This window comes from Heloderma suspectum, chromosome 3 (genome assembly GCF_057233095.1).
Source record: "Heloderma suspectum isolate Gila_16-S chromosome 3, 16-S_ref, whole genome shotgun sequence".
NCBI lineage: Eukaryota > Metazoa > Chordata > Lepidosauria > Squamata > Helodermatidae > Heloderma > Heloderma suspectum.
The window spans coordinates 62,681,502-62,704,229 of NC_139460.1; the positions used below are offsets into that span (position 1 = coordinate 62,681,502).

Genomic DNA, 22,728 nt, shown 5'->3' on the forward strand with positions numbered 1-22,728 from the left:
TCACATTAGGCAGCTGCAGCAGATAGCCCTCAGAGGACCTTAGGTAGCGGTCTGGGACGCAGGGGAGAAGCCACTCCCTAAGGTACCTTGGACCTAGTTCATGTAAGGCTTTAATGGTAAGAACCAGCACTTCATATTTTGCTCGGAAACAAATTGGCAGCTGGTGTAAAGTTTTTAAAACTGGTGTAATGTAGTCTCCATGGTATGTCCCAGAGACCAACCTGGATGCCATATTTTGTACCAGTTGAAGTTTCCAAACTAAATATAAAGGCAGCTCCAAGTACAGCACATTGCAGAAATCAAGCTGAGAGGTTACCAGCGTTTGCACCACCGTTACCAGGTCCACATGTTCCAGGAATGGGCATAGCTGGTGTATCAGCCAAAGTTGATAACAGGAACTTCTCACCGTTGCCTCCACCTGGGGTGCCAGGAGCAGGGTTGGGTCAAGAAGCACCCCCAAGCTATGAACTTGCTCCTTCAGGGGGAGTGCAACCCATTCCAGAACTGGTTGACATACCTCAATACCTGAATTAGGACCCTTCACGATGAGCACCTCTGTCTTGCCTGGATTCATTTTCAGCTTGAACTCCCTCATCCAGCCCATTACCGACTTCAGGCAGTCATTCAGAGGAGTCATAACTTCCTTGGATAAAGATGTTAAGGAGAAATAGATTTGGGTGTCATCAGCATACCGATAACAGTCAGTCCCAAACCTCCTGATGATCTCTCTGAGCGGTTTCATGTAGATACTGAACAGCGTCAGGGATAGAATGGAGCCCTGAGGGGCTCCACATAATAGTTCCTTTTTCAAGGAACAGCTGTCCCTGAGTGACACCATCTGGAGCCGTCCTGGGAGAAAGGAGTGCAGAGCAGTGCCCCCAACTCCCTCAGGGGATCCAGAAGGATACCATGGTCAATGGTATCAGCTACCACTGAGAGATCCAAAAGAATCAACAGGGATGTACCCCCCCTATCAATTCTTGGTGAAGATCATCCACCAAGGCGACCATGATAGTCTCAACTCCATATCCCGCTCTGAAGCAGGTTTGAAATGGGTCCATGAATGTTATAGATACACCAATGTTAATCATTCTTGATAAACTACCATAGTCTGCAAGATTGTGTGTGTGTGTGTGTGTGAGTGAGAGAGAGAGAGAGAGAGAAATAAGGCTATCAATGGCTACTAATCCTGATAGTTATATTCTACCTCCAGTATCAGAGACAGTGTACCTATGTACACCAGTTGCTGGGGAACATGGGTGGGAGGGTGCTGTTGCACTCAGGTCCTGCTTGTGGATTTACCATGGGCAGCTGGCTGGCCACTATGGGAACAGAATGTTGGACTAGATGGGCCCTTAGTCTGATCCAGCATGGCTCCTCTTATGTTCTTAATATGTGCCCAAGAGAGTCCATGCATACATGCATGTCTTTTTTTTCATGTTGTTGAAAAATGTTGAATTCACTGCACGGCAAACAAGCAGACCAAAAAGTTTCTGTTCTCCAATGCTATAGACTAGTTATCATGTACTGATGTCTATTGGAATGAAGCATTTATACACTGGGATTTTTATTGCAATAGAAAAACACTGCTTTCTTCAAATGACCATAGTTTACCGTCTTCTAATATAGAATTGCTATTGCTGTTCCAGCTATGTAGTGGCTTTTCCTTTCCATGAGTTAATATAGAGCTACTTCATTAACACACTTCACTTTTGTAGCTCTCTTTATTCAATGACTAAATGAATACTCACCTCAGTGAAATGAAGTCCAAATTTTTCCAGAATGCCTTGTGAAATAACTTGTGGGATTGGTGGAAATAAAGAATGTTGTAATGCCTGAGCATGAATCCCAAAAAAGAAACATCGAGAGATAAAATTCAAGTCTAAAATATATTTGTGTAAAAAAGAGAGGGGGGGGACTTAGAGATCAAAGGTAGCAATGGAAGAACCATTTCATACAGTTAGTTACCTTAATTCTTAAGGGCCTAAAGAATTCCCTAGAATTACAGGGTTGTATCCAACCAATGTTTATGACCCAAATCCTGCTGTTAATGCAAGGGTCTTTGATCCAGTAGAAGCTCCTGCAAATGGAAGGGTGATTTTTGCTAGTTTTCTCTGCCCCCTGCAGATCTGCTGGGTCATCTTTCACACTATTCTGACGGTCCCCCAATTTTCAGGGGCTGCAGGGGTATTGAAGAAAATCACTTCCCCCATTTCCACTTGCAAGAGCCTCTGCTGGATTGTGAATGGGACAGAAAAGCAACAACAATGCAATTAATATCGTGAAGCTCAGCAGCTTAACTGCACAAGTATGGTCACTTGCCCTGTTACCCTCAATATTAATTAATCTTTATCCTTTGAATATTTGAACTTCTGAAATGTTCTTAAAGTTAGAGAACTTCACAGTGCTCTGGGAAGTTGTTTACTGAAGAACTATATATATATATATATATATATATATAACATTTATTCAAAACATTCCAGTGTGTGAATGTACCTGAATTAGAGGCATTTTCCATAGTACCTGCCAAAGTACGTGCATCCTTAATTTCATAATTTCATGTATGCTTGAGCTGGCATATACGTATCTTTTCTGCACAAACTTCTTTCATTCGAACGTCTATCAACCTCTTTTCCTTCCCTATTGTACTTATCACATTGCTTAACTTAGGACACTTGACACCTATATTCTGGACAGTTCCTAGCAGAGCTAAAACTGTATTGTTCTCCTAAATCAATCTTCAATTGACATTGTCCTGAACAGTCTTGAAATGTCCAAACCTTGTCTCTAGAATCCTTATCTTTCTGCCTTACTTCTCCCATAACCAGCCAGTTCTGTTGCCAAAACTGTCACATTTCTGTTTCCCTGCCGATGCTCTATTTCCTTCTAAGTTCTAAGCACTGGTGTCTAATGCTGCAAACAAACTTTTGTGTACATAATGTGGGTGGGGTGGTTCAGTAAAGGAAGCGAGGGGATGGGCTTTTTCTTTACACATCCGAAGGATTGTTAAAAAGAACAAAGACAGGGAAATGCACTTGGTCAAATGCTTGGACAGGCCTTGAAGATTTAATTGTGTACTTGTGTATATGTTTTACAGAAAAATTTAGAAATTATTTTTCGATTATGTGATTGAACTGAGATGTTTCATCAGGTTGCCATCGAGTCTGTGATAATAGTTTGTGTATTCTTAAATTAATCTCACTTTTTCTAAATCTAAATCCTTGCATTAAGAATTTAAGTTTTTAAAACGTCGGTTTGTATTTCTTGCATTTCAGCCAAACTATTTCAGAGTATTTCTGGTTAGCTAGTTTGGCTTCATGAAAATTATGTGAATGGTGTATTAATAAGCATGATATTGCAATAATGTAGCCTTTAGTTGGCGACCTCTGATGGAGAAAATGGATATTCACAGTAGTAGTAATATTTTGATCTTTCTGTTCGGTTATCTTGGTAATGGTTAATGGACTGCAGGTGGAAGGTGGCTGCTCATTTGCAAAGAAGAATGAGTAGAGAGGTGGTGCTCAACCTTTCCCCTGACTTCCAATTTCCCCCCGCAGCCCTCCCCCTATCCCCAGCTTTTTCTCCCCAAGCAGAGCTTATTTCTGATCTTGGAGCTGGCTGGAGAAAAATGAGGGGGGGGAATCTAGAGGAGGAGATGACAGGTGAGAATCAGCAAATGAATGAAAAGTTAAGCACTCCCTGGATGGCCATGTGCCCTATGAGTAATGCCCCTTTTGAAGGGCTGTGAAAGGAGAATCCTTTATTTGAAAGTGTCCTCTGTTGGAAGGGCTGTCCAGTCCAGTTTAAAGGCAGAGAACCATAGGAAGCGAGGAGAGCAAGGGCCTTATTGTCCATCAAGAGTTAGCGCCTGGACAGCAGACTGAGCAGGCACACAGGTCACCTGGTTTCAGCGTTCCCCATTGTGGCGACATGTATTTCTTTTTCTAAATTTGCATCTTCATGAGCTGATACGAATTTTTATGAAACTCTGTGTCCTCTTTTGTTCATGAGTTTCCTCTTTTTTTGCGATGCATAAGTGGCCAGCCTAAGCACTCCTCTCCCACCTTTTATTCTTCTTTGCAGACATGTCTCTCTCCTTTGCATTAGTATTACATGCAGAAACTTGTAGTTGCTCCTCAAAAAGCTTATCTGAGCCTATCTGCTGGTTAGATTTGTTGGACCAGTGTTTTTCAGGCATCATGAAATCCTGCCTCTCTCCAAACTCAGTTTTCCTTCATGCATCTGAAATCCTTCATTTGGTATATTCACTTCTTATGCCCACTGGTGCACGACCTTTTTTCCTCTTGCCCCACATATAGCTCTGAAGCTGCTACAAAACCTCCTCTTTCTGTGCCAGTCATTTCCCCAGTGGTAACTAGGCATGCAGCAGTACTTTCAGGTGCTCCCCTTCAGTATTCCCAGTGGAACTGTAATCCTTCCTTTGAAAGACCAGGGGCCTTGACTGTTTATAGGCATATTACCTATAAGAAATTATTTGCAGCCTACTTCCCCACTCCCACCTATAGTCAGTCCCAGGTTTTAATAACTAAATTAAGAAGTGTGGAGATAAATGCTTTTTACTCTTAAAAAATACAGTTTTAGAGGCTGACGTCAACTTTGTCAGATGCATGTGAGATTTATTCAGTTACCACAGAACCTATGATGGAGCTCACTTCTCCCCTAACGATCTTCTGAAGGAGACACTTCTCACATTTGAAAAAACATTGTCCTAGAGAATGAAACACACTAGGAGACATGAAGTCTTGTCCTGGCTCCTCCCTGACTCTGAATATTTGGGGAAGGCATTTAAAGCTTTGTGCTTCATTGTATTAACATCTGGAAAAATCAAAATTTCATCTGCTGGGCCAGAAAAATTAGGAGATTTGGTGAGTGAATTTAGTAACTCTAATGGACCCAGAAATTTATGTTAGTTTCTTAACGATGTCTGGTGACTCATCACCGGAGGGAGAGCACAGGTGACTCTCTTAAATCTTTGTCAACATTGGGCTCCGTGCTAATTTAGACTGAAGATAATTCTAATGGTTCTTTTGGAATTATTATGAGCATTATTTGGCCACATTCATTTTGATTCCATGCCATACTAGGTTGAAAGAATGATTCTACTTATTTTCAGTGTGGCTTTAGTTAAATGATTGATGAATACTTTTACAAAATTATGGAAATATGCATAGTGGTTTTGTGTCTGACATATAGTCCTCTATGTGGAAATCTTTTCTAGGCATCTATGTGAGTCGGAAGTGACTGACCGAATAAACAACAAACATGTTTAGGTCAGGCAAGAATATGTCATGCTCATGTTTTACAACATTTATGCATATATCAGTCTGTCATCATGGTAGTGAGGGAAAACTAAGGACTGGCATACTAAATTTTAAAGTTAATAATGTTGGAATAGGCATGGAAATAGTTTATACATGACTTTACAGAAAAGGTGTTAATGCCAATATTTTCAGTAAGAAATTGAGGCTCTGTAATTACAAGTTTATGGATGTGTTTTATCTTGCAGTAGTGCTAATTTTTGTTCCTGGCAGTGTGTTGTATTTTTTGTACAGTTCCTTATGACAGAGTTTATGAAACTGGAATGCATTTACAGTGTATCACATTAGCTGTCCTCTGGTTTTAACATTGTAGATGAAGGCTTTGTAGCTATCCTCTAAGAACAAAACAAATCCTTACTATCCTGATTTTCTCCTTCAGAAATACTAAAATACATTCCAGTATTTGCAGCTGTTATGCATGTGGAACATTCTGTGATAGAATGTGGAACATTCTGTGACAGTGAACTGATTTTTTTTTCTGTACTGAAAGTGATAATCTAGGTCTCCTAGAGTCTGTGTAGCAATAGCTTGTCTGTTCTCCAGTCCTAAATATAATTTTGGTGTCAACAACTGTGGGCTTATTGTTTTCTCCTCTGGAAAGTAGCTTCACCTCACTGGAAAAAGTACAATTTGGGAATAAACAATATGATAACTATTTTTCTTCCTACAAAGAGAGATGCTGGATTTAAAACAGTTTATTTACTTACTGTGTAAGTTATCTAATAACACACTCAGGAACTTGAAAACATAATGACCAAAATCCAGCATACCATTATGTGCATTTAAATCACAATTTATTTCAGTAGGATTTAAGCGCACTTGACAGCTCTTGATTGCATCTAGTATAGATTACAGCCCAGTTCTCAAAAGTGTTTTTCTAGTGCATGTCCCAGTCATGAAAATAGGAATTGTTTGGGCATAGGTATTAGATATGAGTTACAAAAGAGTGGGAAATGCAGAACTCATTCAACAACATTCCCAGGTAGTATGTTGATTTGCTATTTAGCCTCCAGCTCTGCATTTTAGCTAGACTGGTGTTTTCGCCCATCTAGCAGAGGCTTCAGGGAGGGGGAGGGAAGGAGGCTGGAGATAATTCAAATCCCCACGTCCCCAGTCTCCACCCCTTCCTGAGCACTGACACGCCCCCTTTCACCCCTCTACGAGCTTGATTGTGCAAGCTCATACAATCAGCCAGCGTGGTTCTCTCTGTGCCAGCTGGGAGGGGGCTAGGAGCTCAGTTTCCTGGCTCTGAGGTTGGAGTGCTGTCTCTGACATCAGATCCAGGAATCCAAAGTATCCTGTGTCCCCCAGACGCTGTCTAGGGGCCATAGGATTGCTCTCCCCAAAACCTAGCAGAGATAATGCCATAATGCTGGGGCACGAAAACGTCTTATATGGCTATACAAGACATATGTATGTACGTATAGACATATATGTCTATGTAAGTAGACTAACTGGTATTTGAATATTATCTTTAAATTTAATACATAGTAAAATAATTGGCTTATGGCATCCAAATGTTTTCAGTTTCTCTCTTCCATTTTATCATTAAATTACTGTGAAACCCATGTTTAAATTGTAATGTGATGATTCTACATGTGGCTTTATCATGTGTAAGCAAGTGTATATGCACCGAAATGCCGGCTGCTCTATTTACATATACACATCTGCAGAAACAGTTTCTGTAGGTAAGTTTGTTAACATGTGAAACGACCTTATGTTGAATAGACAGAGTGAAGACAGGAATTGGCAAAACATTTCTGAGTGCTCACTAGTTGAGGAAGGTTCAGACAGGAAGGAGAAGCACTGGTAATTCAGGAAAGGCTTTACTAAAGAAATTCGTTTGTAGGAAGGTTCTGAAGATGAAGAAAGTGCTTTCACTAAGATGGGAAGCTGTCTATACAGAGGGAGTAGCATGATCACAGAAACAAGACAATAAAGTAAAGAGACCTCATCACTCTGCCTGTTGTTGGAAATGCGTCAGATAAACTCAGGCTTTTAAAGTAGCTAAATTTCTCTCTCTTTCTTTCTCTCTCTCAGCATTGAAACTAAGGAAAATGAAACTACAAGTGTTACATATCAGAGAAAGGAAAGCAACCCTCTCCCGGAGCTGTTAAAGGTCTGATTTTTATTTTCTATTTTTAAAGGAGACTGGATTAGTTGATTTTTTATTACTAAGTTACTAAGCACTTAGGATGCAACTTTTTTTGGTCTAAACATGCATAGGATTTTGCCCTCACTATCTGAAGTATGGTACAGGAGAAGGAAACTGTATAAATGCATGTGTATGAGTTAGTAAATACACAGGAGTGCCTTTTTCAAAGATAAACAGTGAGCCTGTTTATCCTAGAAAATGATAGATCATTGTGGAAAAGCACAAAGTTAGAAATCAGCCATTTAAAAAGGGAGGCCAGGTGGGAGCTGACTGGCTATGAAGAAGGACATAAGCAGAGAATCCAGGTTATATTAAAGTGTCTCTGTGTCCAAGGGTGTGACGTTTATTGTTGCATGTACTAGGCCCAATGAGAATATTACATGCATAACTGCTTGATCCCTCAACTCACTGACTGGGTTCAATAGCCCATACTCAGGATTGAGTATGGGTTGAACCATGGGTTGTTATGTAATGTGAATCCAGCCATGCTAGTTAGTTAACCACGAACAACCCACGGGTTGTTCGTGTCTAACAAAAGGTTGGACCATGTTTCAACAACAACCCACATTTCAACAACAACTCACACTCAGCCCATACTACACCTTGGGTATGGGTGTTTTGTTGTGTGAACCCAACCATTCTAACAAGTGTTTATGGCTTTGCCTTCATCCATGGATCTGAAAATAAATGAGAGTGACTGACTTAGAATAAGTAAAATCATATCTTTCCACAGAGTTTATTGGATCAGCTAGTTCTATGATGATGCAACTATTCAAACTTGCATTGTTTTTCAGGCATAGGTGTTCATAGGACTGCACCCTTACTTTACCTATGTGGATTGCTGGCAGCCTCTGAACTTGGAGGCTGCTGAATATCCAGTGCAGGGTGGGAGGACAGTGGAGGCGATCTTTGTCTCGGCACTCCAGCTGCCCTGCATTTCTGCTAGAGGGGTGATTTTGTCCATCAAGCAGTAGCGCTTCAGAAGGGGAAGGGTAGAGGCTGGGGCGGCCGTAGAATCCATCATATTGCAGCCAACCTGGTCTTCTCCCCTCCCCACCCCCAAGAACTCCCCCGTTTCCCTGGCTCTATGCTCTCTTTCCTAGCACGGAGAGGTAGCCGGCATGGAAAATGAACTATCCTACGCTCCCCCAGATGCTGGAGGATGGGGGGAGGGCATAGGGTCGTTCCCTAAATCTTCAGATTTCATGAGTCAAATATATCAAGTTTAAATCCACCAACTGTAAAATTAAATGCTTTACAATTAAAAGGCATAGATGTTTTACAGTTAAATATTTTTAAATTAAATTACAAGTTTTTTGCAATTAAGGGAGCAATCCTATCTAGATAGGCGGCCGTCTCCAAACTTGTAGGCGACAGCCTATCCAAACCAGGGCAGGAGAAGCATGGAAGGGATCGTTCCCTCCGTGCTTCTCCTGCCCTGCTTTTTTAACGAAGCAGCCGATTGCGGCTGTCTAGCTGCAGGAGCACAGAGAGGGGGAAAGGGCTGCTGTACGACACATAGGATGTGTCGTACAGGCAATTATGCTCTCCCCACCCCAGAATGCCCCTAGCCATACCCCTTTTCAGCCGCTTCACACTCCTCTTGCGAGAGCGGAGCATGGAGCTGTTCCACACTGCCTAGGAGGCAGCGCAGAAGTGGGGGGAGGTCGGTTCTCCAGGAACCAACCTCAGAGCGCTGGCTCTGAGGTCAATTCCCGGAAACCAACATATCCTATGGCCATCTAGCCGCTGTCTAGTGGCCATAGGATTGCTCCCTAAATGGATTTAAGTCAAGTATGTTCCAAGCACATACATGATTAGGATTAGATGTGCGAGCAGCTGTGCCAGTGCAGGATGTGTGTGTGTGTGTGTGTGTGTGTGTGTCAAAGAAACAATAAATTCACAAAGGAGGAGCAGTTAGCATGCTGATATGCACAGCTGCAGTACTAGAGTAGCATGGATCAATGTTACCACAGTAGCATCCTGTATGAGGCATGGGGCAGGTTTATCCTGCTATTCTGCCTCTCGGTTTAAATATCTTTGTATAGCAGGTTATTCATTCCTACGAAGTGTGTTTGTGCTGATAGATTTGGTTCATTGGTGGTTGAAATGCAGTTAGGATTATGTGTCAACCACAGTCCAACATGTCCCATCTCTGTCCATTTCTCTGTCATGTTACAATTTTATATGACATCTTTTTTGGTGAGAGGCTTGTATACATATTTAGTAAGCTAACTGTAACTATAATAACATGCTAGCTATTGTAGTGGCGAGTGCTTTAAATCAGGTAATCACTACAGGAAATCACTACATTCCCTCTTAATTTAGGTGAGGGCAGAAATACAAGTTGGCCCACTAGGAAATCAGGAACTAATTCTAAATATTCTGAAACCTCAAGGCAGAAATTACTGAACAGTGTATTCATGAATCTTTGTTTTGCAATTTTACGTAGCAGTCACTTCCTTCAGCTTTACTGAAAATAAAACAAAGCAATACTGTTGTTCATTGATAGACAAATGGAATGGCCATACTATAAATCTTCATTCTTTAAAGATATTTTCAAACTGATTATTTTCACAGAGATTAAGGATTAAGGTTGTAGCACCTCTCATGTAATACATTAGCTGCCACTCAAGTATAAATATTTCACTTGCTAAGCGAAAGTCTTCTCAGTCCAGCTGACTTTCAGCTTGACACTCCCCACTTAGCTATTTTAAAATAGTGCTCAATATACCTGTTTCAACTCTATTTCTTCAACTAGAAACAGGTCTGAGGAGTTAGTGAAATACAGCCAACATATACAGTCAGGGCCAGAAATATTGGAACAAGGGTAACTGTTTTGGCAGTTGGCCTCTGTACACCACCACATTGAAGTTGAAAGGAAACACACCCAGATGGGAGCAAGTCAAGACTTCCAGCTATAATTCAAGGCGTTTGACCAAAGTGGGGCACTAACCATTCAGGAAGGACAGCCAGTGGCGTACACACACACCCATCGTTGGTGGCTCATAAGTAATGGAACAAACAAACATCATTTCAAACTTAAGGATCACCTTTAATACCTGGATGAAAATCCTTTGCAGTCAGTGACTGCCTGAAGTCTGGAACTCATGGACATGACCAAATGCTGAGTTTCCTCCCTCAAGATGCTTTGCCAGGCCTTTACTGCAGCTGCCTTCAGCTGCTGCTTGTTTGTGGGTCTTTCTGCCTTCAGTCTTGTCTTCAGTAAGTGAGAAGCATGCTCTATTGGGTTGAGATCAGGTGACTGTCTTGGCCATTGAAGAACATCCCACTTCTTTGCCTTCAGGAACTCTTGGGTAGCTTTTGCTGTCCATTTTGGATCATCATCCATCTGCAATATGAAGCGGCATCCTATCAGTTTGGCAGCATTCGGCTGAATCTGAGCAGAAAGTATAGCCCTATACACTTCAGAATTCATCTTGCTGCTTTTATCAGCGGTCAGGTCATCAATAAACACCAGTGACCTGGTTCCATTGGCAGCCATACATGCCCATGCCATAACACTGCCTCCACCATGTTTGACAGATGTTGTGGTATGCTTTGGATCATGAGCTGTTCCTTTCCGTCTCCATACTTTTCTCTTCCCATCATTCTGGTACAAGTTAATCTGGGTTTCATCAGTCCAAAGAATCTTCTTCCAGAACTGGGCAGGCTTTTTTAGGTGTTTGCTGGGAAAGGCTAATCTAGCCTTTCAGTTCTTGAGCGTTACCAGTGGTTTGCACCTTGTTGTGAAGCCTCTGTATTTACATTCATAAAGCTGCCTCTTGACTGTAGATGTTGACAATGACATGCCTACCTCCTCAAGAGCGTTCTTGACCTGGCTAGATGTTGTGAAAGGGTTGCTCTTCACCATGAGCAGAATTCTGCGGTCATCCACTTTAGTTGTCTTCCGTGGTCTGTCAGGCCTTTTGCTGTTGCTGAGCTTGCCAGTTAATTCCTTCTTTTTCAGGATATTCCAAACTGTTGTATTGGCCACTCCCAATGTTTTTGCTATCTCTCTGATGGGTGTATGTTGTTTCCTCAGCCTAATGATGGCCTCCTTCACTCGCATGGACACCTCTTTGGACCTCATGTTGGGAGTTCCAGTGAACAGCTACCAAATGCAAATGTAACCTTCAGAACCACCTCCAGACCTTTTATCTGCTGGATTGGTCATGGGGTACCCAGGAAACAGGCCACACCTGGCCATGCAGCTGCTTGTCAGCCATTCGTTCCATTACATATGAGCCACCAACGATGGGTGTATGTGTATGCCACTGGCTATCCTTCCTGGATGGTTAGTGCCCCACTTTTGTCCAACCCCTTGAATTATAGCTGAAAGTCCTGACTTCGCTCCCATCTGGGTGTGTTTCCTTTCAACTTCAATGTGGTGGTGTACAGAGGCCAACTGCCAAAACAGTTATCCTTGTTCCAATATTTCTGGCCCTGATTGTATATGTAATAGTAAGCTGCTGAACAATAGAAATTCATACAATAGTGTAAATATACTATTTATATATTCAGTCCAGAGTGTACTGACTTTTCTTTCTGTAGAGTTCTGAAATGCATAGCTTGAATTATTTTAAATATTAGCATAATACAACACGTCCATCTTAAAGTCACCAAATAAAGACTTATAGTATGTACATTTTAAAGGTTGGCTCTAAAGATTCATGTGCTGAAAAAACAACTGCTAGTGCTCTTTTATCGCTTATGCTACACAAGAGCTTCCACAAAGGTTTATGCAGTGCAATCTTTTTTTCTTTTCTTTTTTCCAAAAGCAGCCTTCAAGGCATCTTTTCCTATAAGCCTTCTGTAAAGGAACTAATTTCCACCACTGATAGAAGCAGAAAGCAGTCTAGTCACTGTGACTCATGTTACAGGGCATCAGCCAAAACACTAGCATTAAAAACAGTGTGTACTGTATATGGATGCATTCCAGTGCACTTCTAAGACAACCAGTGTGTTTAAGTAGATAGAGTGTTGGACCTGGATTGGAGAGACCCAGGTTCAAAACCATGGTCAGCCATGAAACTAACTGGGTAACCTTGGGTCAGTCACCATCATCTCAGCCTAATCTACCTCCAGGTTGTTGGAAGGATAAAATGAGGAAAATCCAATGTATTGGGAAAATCCCTGAGCTTCTTGGAAGAAAGACAGGGTATGAATTCCTTCATACTTTCCCTCTCATCATCATTAATAAAATTATCTGTTCCTTTCCTTATAGATTTCAATCTGTGAAAATAAAAACTTCTCTACAGAAGAGCTGAGCAGGTCTACCACTCAGGAGGAATTAAAGAAAACTAGTAGCCTTCCTAGTTTGGCTCAAGAAGGCAAAACTGCCAGTACTGACAGACAGACCAAAGAAGGATTTTTCCAATATCTTGGGAATTTATTTGGTATTGCTTCAAAATCATCCTTCACAGATGCTGAACGATCCACCCTTGGAGATAGACACAACAAAACTGGAAAGGACTTTGCAAGTCCAGCTAGCCATCAGGAAAGTGGACATACAGAGCATCACAAACCAGAAATATTTGTCATTTCAGCTTCTGGAAGTGAGCAGGGAGCATCAAACAAAGATGAAGACATTAACTTTGTTAAAAATACCAGTTCTGGCTCACAGGATTTACAGAAAGCACAGGAGCAATCTGCTGAAGCATCCAAGTAAGTTCCAGTATGATGTCTAAAAATTAACTTTTCTTTTGTGCCTACAGAATCTCAAGAAAAAATTCTGTTCAGTGATAAATGTGTGAAGAAATCTTTGGGAAAATGTATTTTCATTCCTGAAGAATGCTGACAAGTCAAAACAGTTTGGGAGGGCTGTAGTAATGTTGAGTCTTAATTATATGTTGGTAGCCATCACAGGAACTTAAGGCACTTCTTAGTTTCTGTTTTAGAAGCTGCAAGGAAAACAAACCATGATAATTGAATTAAAATCAAGTGGCATTACTCAAACATTTAATGATTTAAAAATAACAGATATTTATGTTGTGCTTGTTGAATTGAATCCCAATTTTTTATTGTTTTTACAACTGCCCTTGAAATGAGTCAGGAGTACCAAACTCTGGAAGGGGCATTTACCCAAATACCAGGGCAGGATGAAAAGAATGTGCAAGAGCCTGGGTGGGTATGGGGGTGGGGGCAAAAACAAAACAATATATTTTCTCTTGGGGTTTTTTTTGCCAGTAATGTTAAGAACTTGTTAGTATCATATTTTCCCACTTGTTCTTTAAATAGTGTTCCAGGACTTTCAGAATTTTCCTTCTGCTTTTGACTTGATTACTAGTATTTTCCTTATTCTCCAGTCTTGGAGATTGTTCTGCAAAGCCTAAAGAAGGATGTTAAAGTATAACTGTGAGGCGTGAGAGGAATAAAAAGCCAAGAATTTTATATGGAGAATATTAAAATGTCCCATATTATTAGGGAACATCAAAACATTCCAACAATAGAAAATGACTTTGGAGGGGGTGAGGGTGTTCCATTGATTTTGAGGCAACTGTAACAATGTCTGTATGCATATATGTAAAGTTGTTGTTGTTGTTCAGTCGTTAAGTCGTGTCCGACTCTTCGTGACCCCATGGACCATAGCACGCCAGGCCTTCTTGTCCTCCGCTCTCTCCCGGAGTGTGCTCAAGTCCATATTCATTGCATCGGTGATGCTATCTAGCCATCTCATCCTCTGCCGTCCCCTTCTCCTTTTGTCTTCAGTCTTTCCCAGCATCAGGGTCTTTTCTCTTCGCATTAGGGATGTATGAAAGTCACTTACCTGGTCTCGCAGCTTGCTTCACGGTGTGGGGGAGGTGCTTCGCTTCTCCCCCTGAAGTTCAGGCCAGAAGTGATGGGGCCAGATGCCATGATCTTAGTTTTTTTAATGTTGAGTTTCAAACCAGCTTTTGCACTCTCCTCTTTCACCCTCAACAAGAGGCTCTTTAGATCCTCTTCTCTTTCTGCCATTAGGGTGGTATCATCTGCATATCTGAGGTTGTTGATAATTCTCCTGGCAATCTTAATTCCGACCTGTGATTCATCCAACCTGGCGTTTCTCATGATGTACTCTGCATATAAGTTAAATAAGCAGGGCAACAGTATGCAGCCTTGTTGTACTCCTTTCCCAATTTTGAACCAATCGGTTGTTCCATGTCTGGTTCTTACTGTTGCTTCTTGACCCTCATAAAGGTTTCTCAGGAGACAGGTAAGGTGGTCTGGTATCCGCATCTCTTTAAGAATTTGCCACAGTTTGTTGTGATCCACACAATCAAAGGCTTTAGCATAGTCAATGAAGCAGAAATAGACGTTTTTCTGGAATTCTCTTGCTTTATCCATGATCCAGCGAATGTTGGCGATTTGATCTCTAGTTCCTCTGCCTCTTCGAAACCCCGCTTGTACTTCCGGTAGTTCTCGATTCACATACTGCTGAAGCCTAGCTTGTAGGATTTTGAGCATCACCTTGCTGGTATGTGAAATGAGCGCAATTGTGCGGTAGTTTGAACACTCTTTGGCGTTGCCCTTCTTTGGAATTGGAATGTAAAATGACCTTTTCCAGTCTTGTGGCCACTGTTGGGAGTTACAAATTTGTTGGCATATTGAGTGCAGCACTTTAATAGCATCATCTTTTAGGATCTTAAATAGCTCAGCTGGAATACTGTCATCTCTGCTAGCTTTGTTGTTGGTAATGCTTTCTAAGGCCCACTTGACTTCACTCTCGAGGATGTCCGGCTCAAGTTCAGTGACCACACTATCATGGCTATCAAGGACATTCAGATCTTTCCTGTATAGTTCTTCTGTGTACTCTTTCCACCTCTACTTAATCTTATCTGCTTCTGTTAGGTCTCTGCCTTCTTTGTCCTTTATCATGCCCGTCGTTGCACAAAACGTTCCCTTGAGATCTCTGATTTTCTTGAAGAGATCTCTAGTCTTTCCCATTCTGTTGTTTTCCTCGATTTCTTTGCATTGTTCATTTAAGAAGGCCTTCTTGTCTCTCCTTGCTATTCTCAGGAACTCTGCATTCAGTTGGGTATATCTTCCCTTTTCTCCCTTGCTTTTCGCTTCCCTTTTTTCTTCAGCTACTTGTAAAGCCTCATCAGACAGCCACTTTGTTTTCTTGCATTTCTTTTTCTTTGGGATGGATTTCGTTGCTGCCTCCTGAACCATGTTACGGACCTCTGTCCATAGTTCCTCAGGCACTCTGTCTATCAGGTCTAATCCCTGAAATCTATTCCTCACCTCCACTGTATATTCATAAGGGAGATGATTTAGGTCATACCTGAATGGTTTAGTGGTTTTCCCGACGTTCTTCAATATAAGATGAAATTATGCAATAAGAAGCTCATGATCTGAGCCACAGTCAGCTCCAGGTCTTGTTTTTACTGACTGTGTAGAGCTTCTCCATCTTTGGCTGCAAAGGACATAATCCATCTGATTTCGATATTGACCATCTGGTGATGTCCATGTGTAGGGTCGCCTCTTGTGCTGTTGGAAAAGAGTGTTTGCTATGATCAGCGTGTTCTCTTGGCAAAACTCTATTAGCCTTTGTCCTGCTTCATTTTGTACACCAAGGCCATGCTTGCCTGTTATCCCGGTGATTTCTTGACTTCCTGCTTTAGCATTCCAATCCCCTATGATGAAAAGGACATCTTTTTTTGGTGTTAGTTCTAGAAGGTGTTGTAGGTCTTCATAGAACCCATCAACCTCAGCTTCTTCGGCCTCAGTGGTTGGGGCATAGGCATGAATTACTGTGATGTTGAATGGTTTGCCTTGGATTCATACTGAGATCATTCTGTCATTTTTGAGATTGTACCCCAGTACTGCTTTTCCCACCCTTTTGTTGACTATGAGTGCTACTCCATTTCTTCTAAGGGATTCTTGCCCACAGTAGTAGATATGATGGTCACCTGAATTAAATTCGCCCATGCTTGTCCATTTTAGTTCACTGATTCCCAAGATGTCGATGTTCAATCTTGCCATCTCATGTTTGACCACCTCCAGCTTACCTTGATTCATTGATCTTACATTCCAGGTTCCTAAACAATATTGTTCTTTACAGCATCGGACTTTCTTTTCACCACCAGACACATCCACAGCTGAGTGTCCTTTCGGCTTTGGCCCAGCCGCTTCACTCTTTCTGGCTCTACTTGGAAATTCCCCCTGCTCTTCCCTAGTAGTATATTGGACACCTTCCGACCTGAGGGGCTCATCTTCCAGCATCATGGAATGGGTTGCCATTTCCTTCTCCAGTGGACCACATTTTGTCAGAACTCTCTGCCATGACCTGTCTGTCTTGGGTGGCCCTGCATGGCATAGCTTATGGCTTCACTGAGTTACGCATGCCCCTTCACCACAACAAGGCAGTGATCCATGAAGGGGTATATGTAAAGTGACTAGGTATAAATCTGGATGTGTCTGTATGAAATATAGCTTTAAATATTGCTTGATAAAGTATATGTTTCTATAGCTAGAAATCTTTTGTGGTGATAGTTCTGTTTCATATCACCATGAATTCCAATGTCCTATGCAATGCTTTTAGAACTTTTCCTGCTGCCAGTTTTTACTCTGATTTTATTCTGTTTTAAACTTTTAAAGGTTTTATATTATGTTTTGTCATATTGTATTTTAGGGTTTTAATTTCTGTGAAGCGCCCAGAGAGCTTTGGCTATTGGGTGGTATAGAAATGTAATAATTAAATAAGCAAGAAATGCTACAGGTAAAGGACAAGTAGAAAATATGCAAATGCATACACAGTTCTGATTCATGATTGTTAGTTTAAAAAATTCAGAATAAGAACTTTTCAGACCAAATTAAACTTGTCCACCAAACGTAATTTGAAATCTGCCATGTTCATAAAATCTTGATATATAGAGTTGCTTTCTTTTTCTGAACATTTTTAGCCGTGTTTGTTGGGTTTTGCTACCACTTTTTCCAAACAAGCTCTATAACTATGCAGGCTATATATCTTTAATTGTAGATGAAAGCTTGGAATCTCCAGATTGTAACAGTGACATCTAGAACTAATATTGCCACCTCTGGCACTGTACATGTATTGTATATTTTTGGATATTGAACCATGTTGATTTAACATTAGAGTGCTGGGCTTGGAGATGAAAAACCCAGTTTCAAATCCCCGCTATGAAGCCCACTAAGTGGCCTTGGGCAAATCACTATCTGTAAGACTAATCAATTTCACAAGTTTTGGCTGACCCTGATGTAACAGTTGATTTTTCAGCATCCCAGATCACATGGAGAGCCCCCATGGATAGAGGAGGCTCTCCTCTTCACGAAGTCACCTTCCATGGTAGAGGGTAATGAAGAAGGGCAGGGCTAGCATGCTCCCCCTCCTCGCATGCTTATTATACCGACTATCAAGAATGCCTGTATATGGCTAATGTGTTTTATGTAACTGTTTTCTTCCCTACTCATGTAATTGTGAAATATGGTGATTGTGCATTAGCTGCTGTTGTAGCCGGCTCCAGATTTTTGTGGGTCTTTAGGCAGGACACCCTGAGTGGGCCACTTCCTTCAGTGAATCTATCTTCTCACTGCCATTGTCACCAGGTATTGCTCCTCATCCACTTTCTCACCATTGGAAGTATGCAGTGGCATCTACTGCTACTTCTTCTCACCATCACTGTTGTTTGGGATAGAACAAAAGGCAGGTGAACAAGCAAGTTGCAATGGCGAAGAGGAGGAGCAAGCTCTTCTCAATGGGCAGCTGCTGGGCTGTGGGCCATCAGCAGTCGCCCAACCATGCCTGCCTTTGACACTAGCCCTGAGCATATGCTATGATTGCAAGTTTGTATTTTAAAGTAAGTTGTAATCTGCTTTGTGAGGATTTATGTTAATGTTTTAATGTTGCAATAGCTTTTTTTAATGATGGGGTCAATTAGACACCACTCACCATTCTTTTAGGTCAGGGGTGCAGAACTCTTTTGGTCCGTTGCAGGCTGGACAATGTCAGGGGGCATGACCTCACACCTGACATCACCGCCTGTCTTTTCTTCATGCTAGAATGAGGCAAAGAACTGTGTCTACTCCCAGCATGGAGAAAGAGACCCAGGCCACCCCACACCCCGCTGCTTTGTCCAGTCTATGATCGGAGAAAGCAGTGGGGAAGAGGTGTGGTGGGACTCTCCCATGCAGGGAAGAGTGGCTGCTCTCCCCGGCATGGACAAGTCACATAGCACCAGCTACCCTCTCTAATGTCAAATAAGAGATAGCAGCAGGGATGAGGGGCCGTGGGTATTGGGACTGGATCACTCCAGAGAGAGCAGCCACTCGTCCCCATGTGGGCAGGTCCCAGTGCCCAGGCCGCCTTGCATCCCCACTGCTATCTCTGATCTGTGATTAAAGAGAACAGCAGGGGCTGTTATTTCCAATCCCAAATCAGAAATAGTAGTGGGGGATGTCCTTCAAGGGGATTCTTCCAGGGTGCGGGGCTTGGAGGCTAAGCCCCGCCCCTGGAGGAACCCCAAGTGTCTCTATGGGCTAGGCCAGAGGTTCTGCTGTCCTGTTGTAGGTGCTGTGTATTTTGGGAGATATTGTTGACCCCACAACTTCTTTGCAACTATATTGTTTTACTGGTAAAGGAAAATTCTCAGTCGGCACATATGCATATATTTTTACATTCAAATGGTATCATACTTAAGACCTTCCTGAAGGTGTTTATTTTTATGGCTTGCTTGAGGTACACTTGACCCCAAAACCGAATTGATGCAATAATTCTATCAACAGAGGGTTAGAAGGCTAGAAAAAGAAAGAAGACAGTGTGTAAGTGCTAGGTGAGCCTCAGTGGGGAGAGAATTCCATAAGGGGCACCAAGAAGACCCTCTGTCGAGTCATCACCCACCTCCCCTCAAATGGCAGGGCACCTGGGAGAAGGGTCTCTGAAGGTGATGTCACTAATGAGTAGGTTGATGTGAGAGTAGAAGTTCCTTTGGGTACCCAGGTCCCAAGCCATGTGGGGCTTAAAGGTAAGCACCATTACTTTTGAATTGTGCTTGGAAACAGACAATGTGGGTAGGTGTGGCTCAGTGGTAGAGCACATGCTTTGCATACAGAAGGTCCCAAGTTCAGTCCCCGGTATCACCGGGTAGGGCAAGGAAAGAATCCTGCCTGAAACCCTGGAGAGCTGCTGCCAGTCAGTGCTGACAATACTGGGCTAAGATGGACCAGTGGTTCGACTCAGTATAAGGCAGCTTCCTGTGTTTCTATATCCCTTACTGGTGAGGTGTGTTTCCAACACCATGTCTCAGCGAATACTGTAGCAGCTGCATTCTGAACTAACTTCTCCACATATAACAGATTTCTATATTCTAACCTGGAGTTTATTAGAGGATCGAAAACGTGGTCAAGAAATCCCTGTCCAGGTGGAGCTGGAGCTAGTGCACCAGCCTCAACTGATGAAAGTCACTCAGTGCCACTGACCTTACTTGGGTCTACAGTGACAAAACTGGATCTGTGAGCACTCTCAGGGCTTTGAACTTGATCCTTTAGCATAAATACAGCCCCTTCTGGGACCGACAAAGTAATTCCCATTGGTATTACTTTCTGTTCCCCACATCGTTTACCAGGCCTGAGCCTTGGCAGCCAAGACAGAACTCATTTGGTCATGGGCTGTTGTTTTTTTCTGTTGTGTGCCTCATAAATAAATGCAGTTGAATGTACCTTGATTCTCATTCATAAACAGTAAGAAGAGACAAAAAACAAACCCTGATAGAAGACTAGTTTTAGGCTCTATTTTAGACTGTGAGATCCCTGAGCTATTGGATGTGATTTTCTACAATCTGAAAGTTTGATATCAGTCTGCATACCTTCACAAGAACAAGATTCGTTTAGCTTAAGGAACTAAAAAAGCTACTCAGTTTCATAGAGCAGCGTAGCTGCAACACTGTAATCATTGGCTTACAGTGGCATCCCTTGCCCTTTGGATGGGGAAAACTGTGTAGTTTGCTCATGTTGTAGCAACAGTTAGAATGCTAGTGTTTAATGTAGTGCACTACATGGCCGGTACAGCAGTTCATAGAATTAGACTGTTAAGTTTTTCTGTCTGTTATGTTGATATATTCATTTCCAGGGCAAGAATATGGCGTTGAATCCAGAGTGTGTACCCTACAATTTGCTCCAGAAACATCTTCAGCGTGCAAGGGTTCTTTGGCAGATAATACAGAAAGGATTCCTAAAAAGTAGAAGGTTCTCGAAAACTACTGTTGTAACAGATAGAATGTGGGATAGAAATTGTAAGTTCTCTCATGAATTTTCTAATGCCTTGCTTTAGACAAAAGTGTTTGCTTTGTAAGCAAAACTTTGTCAAGAGAGTTTTTCGTAGGTAGAGAAATTGGATCATTGTTTTTTTTCTATTTAGCCCATCTCTTGGAAATATAATACTTCTGTCTTGCCATGCCCTATATAGCTAAATATAGTTAAAACTGCAATTCTGATCATTTGAATAAATAGTTTAGGACACAAGCACTGATTGCATATAACTGCCAAGAATGAAAACTAGTTTGGCAACCTCACATGCCACATTAGTGTGGGATTTATGACTGATTTTCATGCCACATTGATGACTGTATAGCCCAAGTTAGTTTGTATTTATTCTGAAAGTTCACATAGCACTCCTGTCAGTGTTGTGATGTAAGGAAATGTTCTGCAAATGTAAATTAAATCCTTTCACTGCATTCTAGCAAATTGAGGGAGTGGAGATCAGTTAACTACAAAGATAGATGAAAATAGCCCAGACATTCTTATATGAGAATGAGGGAAAGAGAGATGGGGAGGGTGGATAAAACAGGACAGGGTGGGGGAAGAGAAGAAGGGGAAGTGGGATATTGAGATATGTACCTGTGCTCTTTTGGGGCGGGCAGGAACAACACCAAAGTTAAGAGGTACAATTCCAATAGAGCTAAAACTCTATTATAAGTTATAAATCTCAAAACATTTGGGATTTAGGCAACTGCCTTATACCAAAACAGACCACTTCTCCATCTAGCTCAGTGTTATGTACTCTGACTGGGAGTGGTTCTTCAAAGTTTCAGACAGAAGTACGTGGAGATTCCAGGGATTGAACCTGTATCTTCTGTGTGCAAAGCACGTGCTCTACCACTGAGCTACAGCCCATCCTTCCATTTTACTTACTGTGTTGCATGTTGACTATAGCTTTTCAGCAAGATCTCAGTCTCATTCTGTTAGTTGCCCTCCCTATGGGCAGTTCCTAGGGAAGGTAAGAACTCGTTGGCATCCTGGCTTACATTCCAGTTTTGCGGCAAGAATACCAGGAGTAGGCAGGCATGGTGATGTTTGGGTTACATTTTACAGCACTGTATTTTTTGTTTGTTTTTGTTTTACTTTTGGGAATCTTAAAGAATGGAACAAATCTGCGCTTTTATGCAGGTGTGACGTTAGGCTTGGGTGAAGGGTGAGAGACACATGAACTGGTGGCAGTATTTTTGCATTAGTTAATTCGGGGTGGGGGCTGGGGGTTGCTCCAGCTTTAGTTATTTGTATTAAATTCCTGTCCAGTTTTTCAGTTCTCTAGACATCCTTAACGCAGCTACGTTTCTGTAGTTGGGAACAATCACTGCGGAGAATGTCTCAAAAACCTGTGATCTAGAACTGATGAAAGCAAAGCTATTACGAAAATAGGCATTCATAATAGAAAGGTTCAAATATTTGTTTCTACTAGCCTTTCCTAATTTCTTGGCATTGTGTATATAGTTAAACTGAATGCTAAAATATTAAGGTTTAGACTATATATCATCAGTTATATTATACAGTTTAGGCTATATATCATCAGGGTTGGATAGCATAACAAAAACAACTCATAGAAGCATAAACCTACACAAAATTTGATGTTTGTGTGTGTGTTTTTATAATTTAGAAGATATTCTCTAGCTAATGGCACATTTATTTAACGTTTATGTCCTTGAAACAATATTTTTCAACGGGACTAGGAAATCAAACTACTGTGTGACCTATGCAATCTGAGGTTAATTTTGCAGTGTGTAGGAGAACGTGCTGTTAGAAAAGATTTAATTTTCCAGGCCTTGAGCCAAGGAAGGTGGAATTCATGAGTTCGGCTTGCAGCATGTTTACAGGGGACAAAGGATGTAGGCCACAATATCCCTCGCGCAAATCCAGCTGGCTGGTTCACAGAAGCAGTTATCCCTGGCAAATGTTTAACACTTTTATTAGGCATTGTGAGTACAATGGCTTATTGCCTGAAAGGTTGGGTGGTAGCGG

The 22,728-nt window shown here is 41.7% G+C and overlaps 1 protein-coding gene across 1 annotated transcript in view; it reads left to right on the forward strand.

Moving 5' to 3' along the window:
* Positions 1-22,728, forward strand: part of CRYBG3 (crystallin beta-gamma domain containing 3) — a 95,279-nt gene that overhangs the window by 11,479 nt on the left and 61,072 nt on the right. Inside the window, exons 2-3 of the mRNA XM_084843406.1 lie at positions 7,380-7,458; positions 12,722-13,161. Of these exons, the coding sequence (XP_084699532.1) occupies positions 7,380-7,458; positions 12,722-13,161 (519 nt within the window). The remainder of the gene's footprint in view (positions 1-7,379; positions 7,459-12,721; positions 13,162-22,728) is intronic.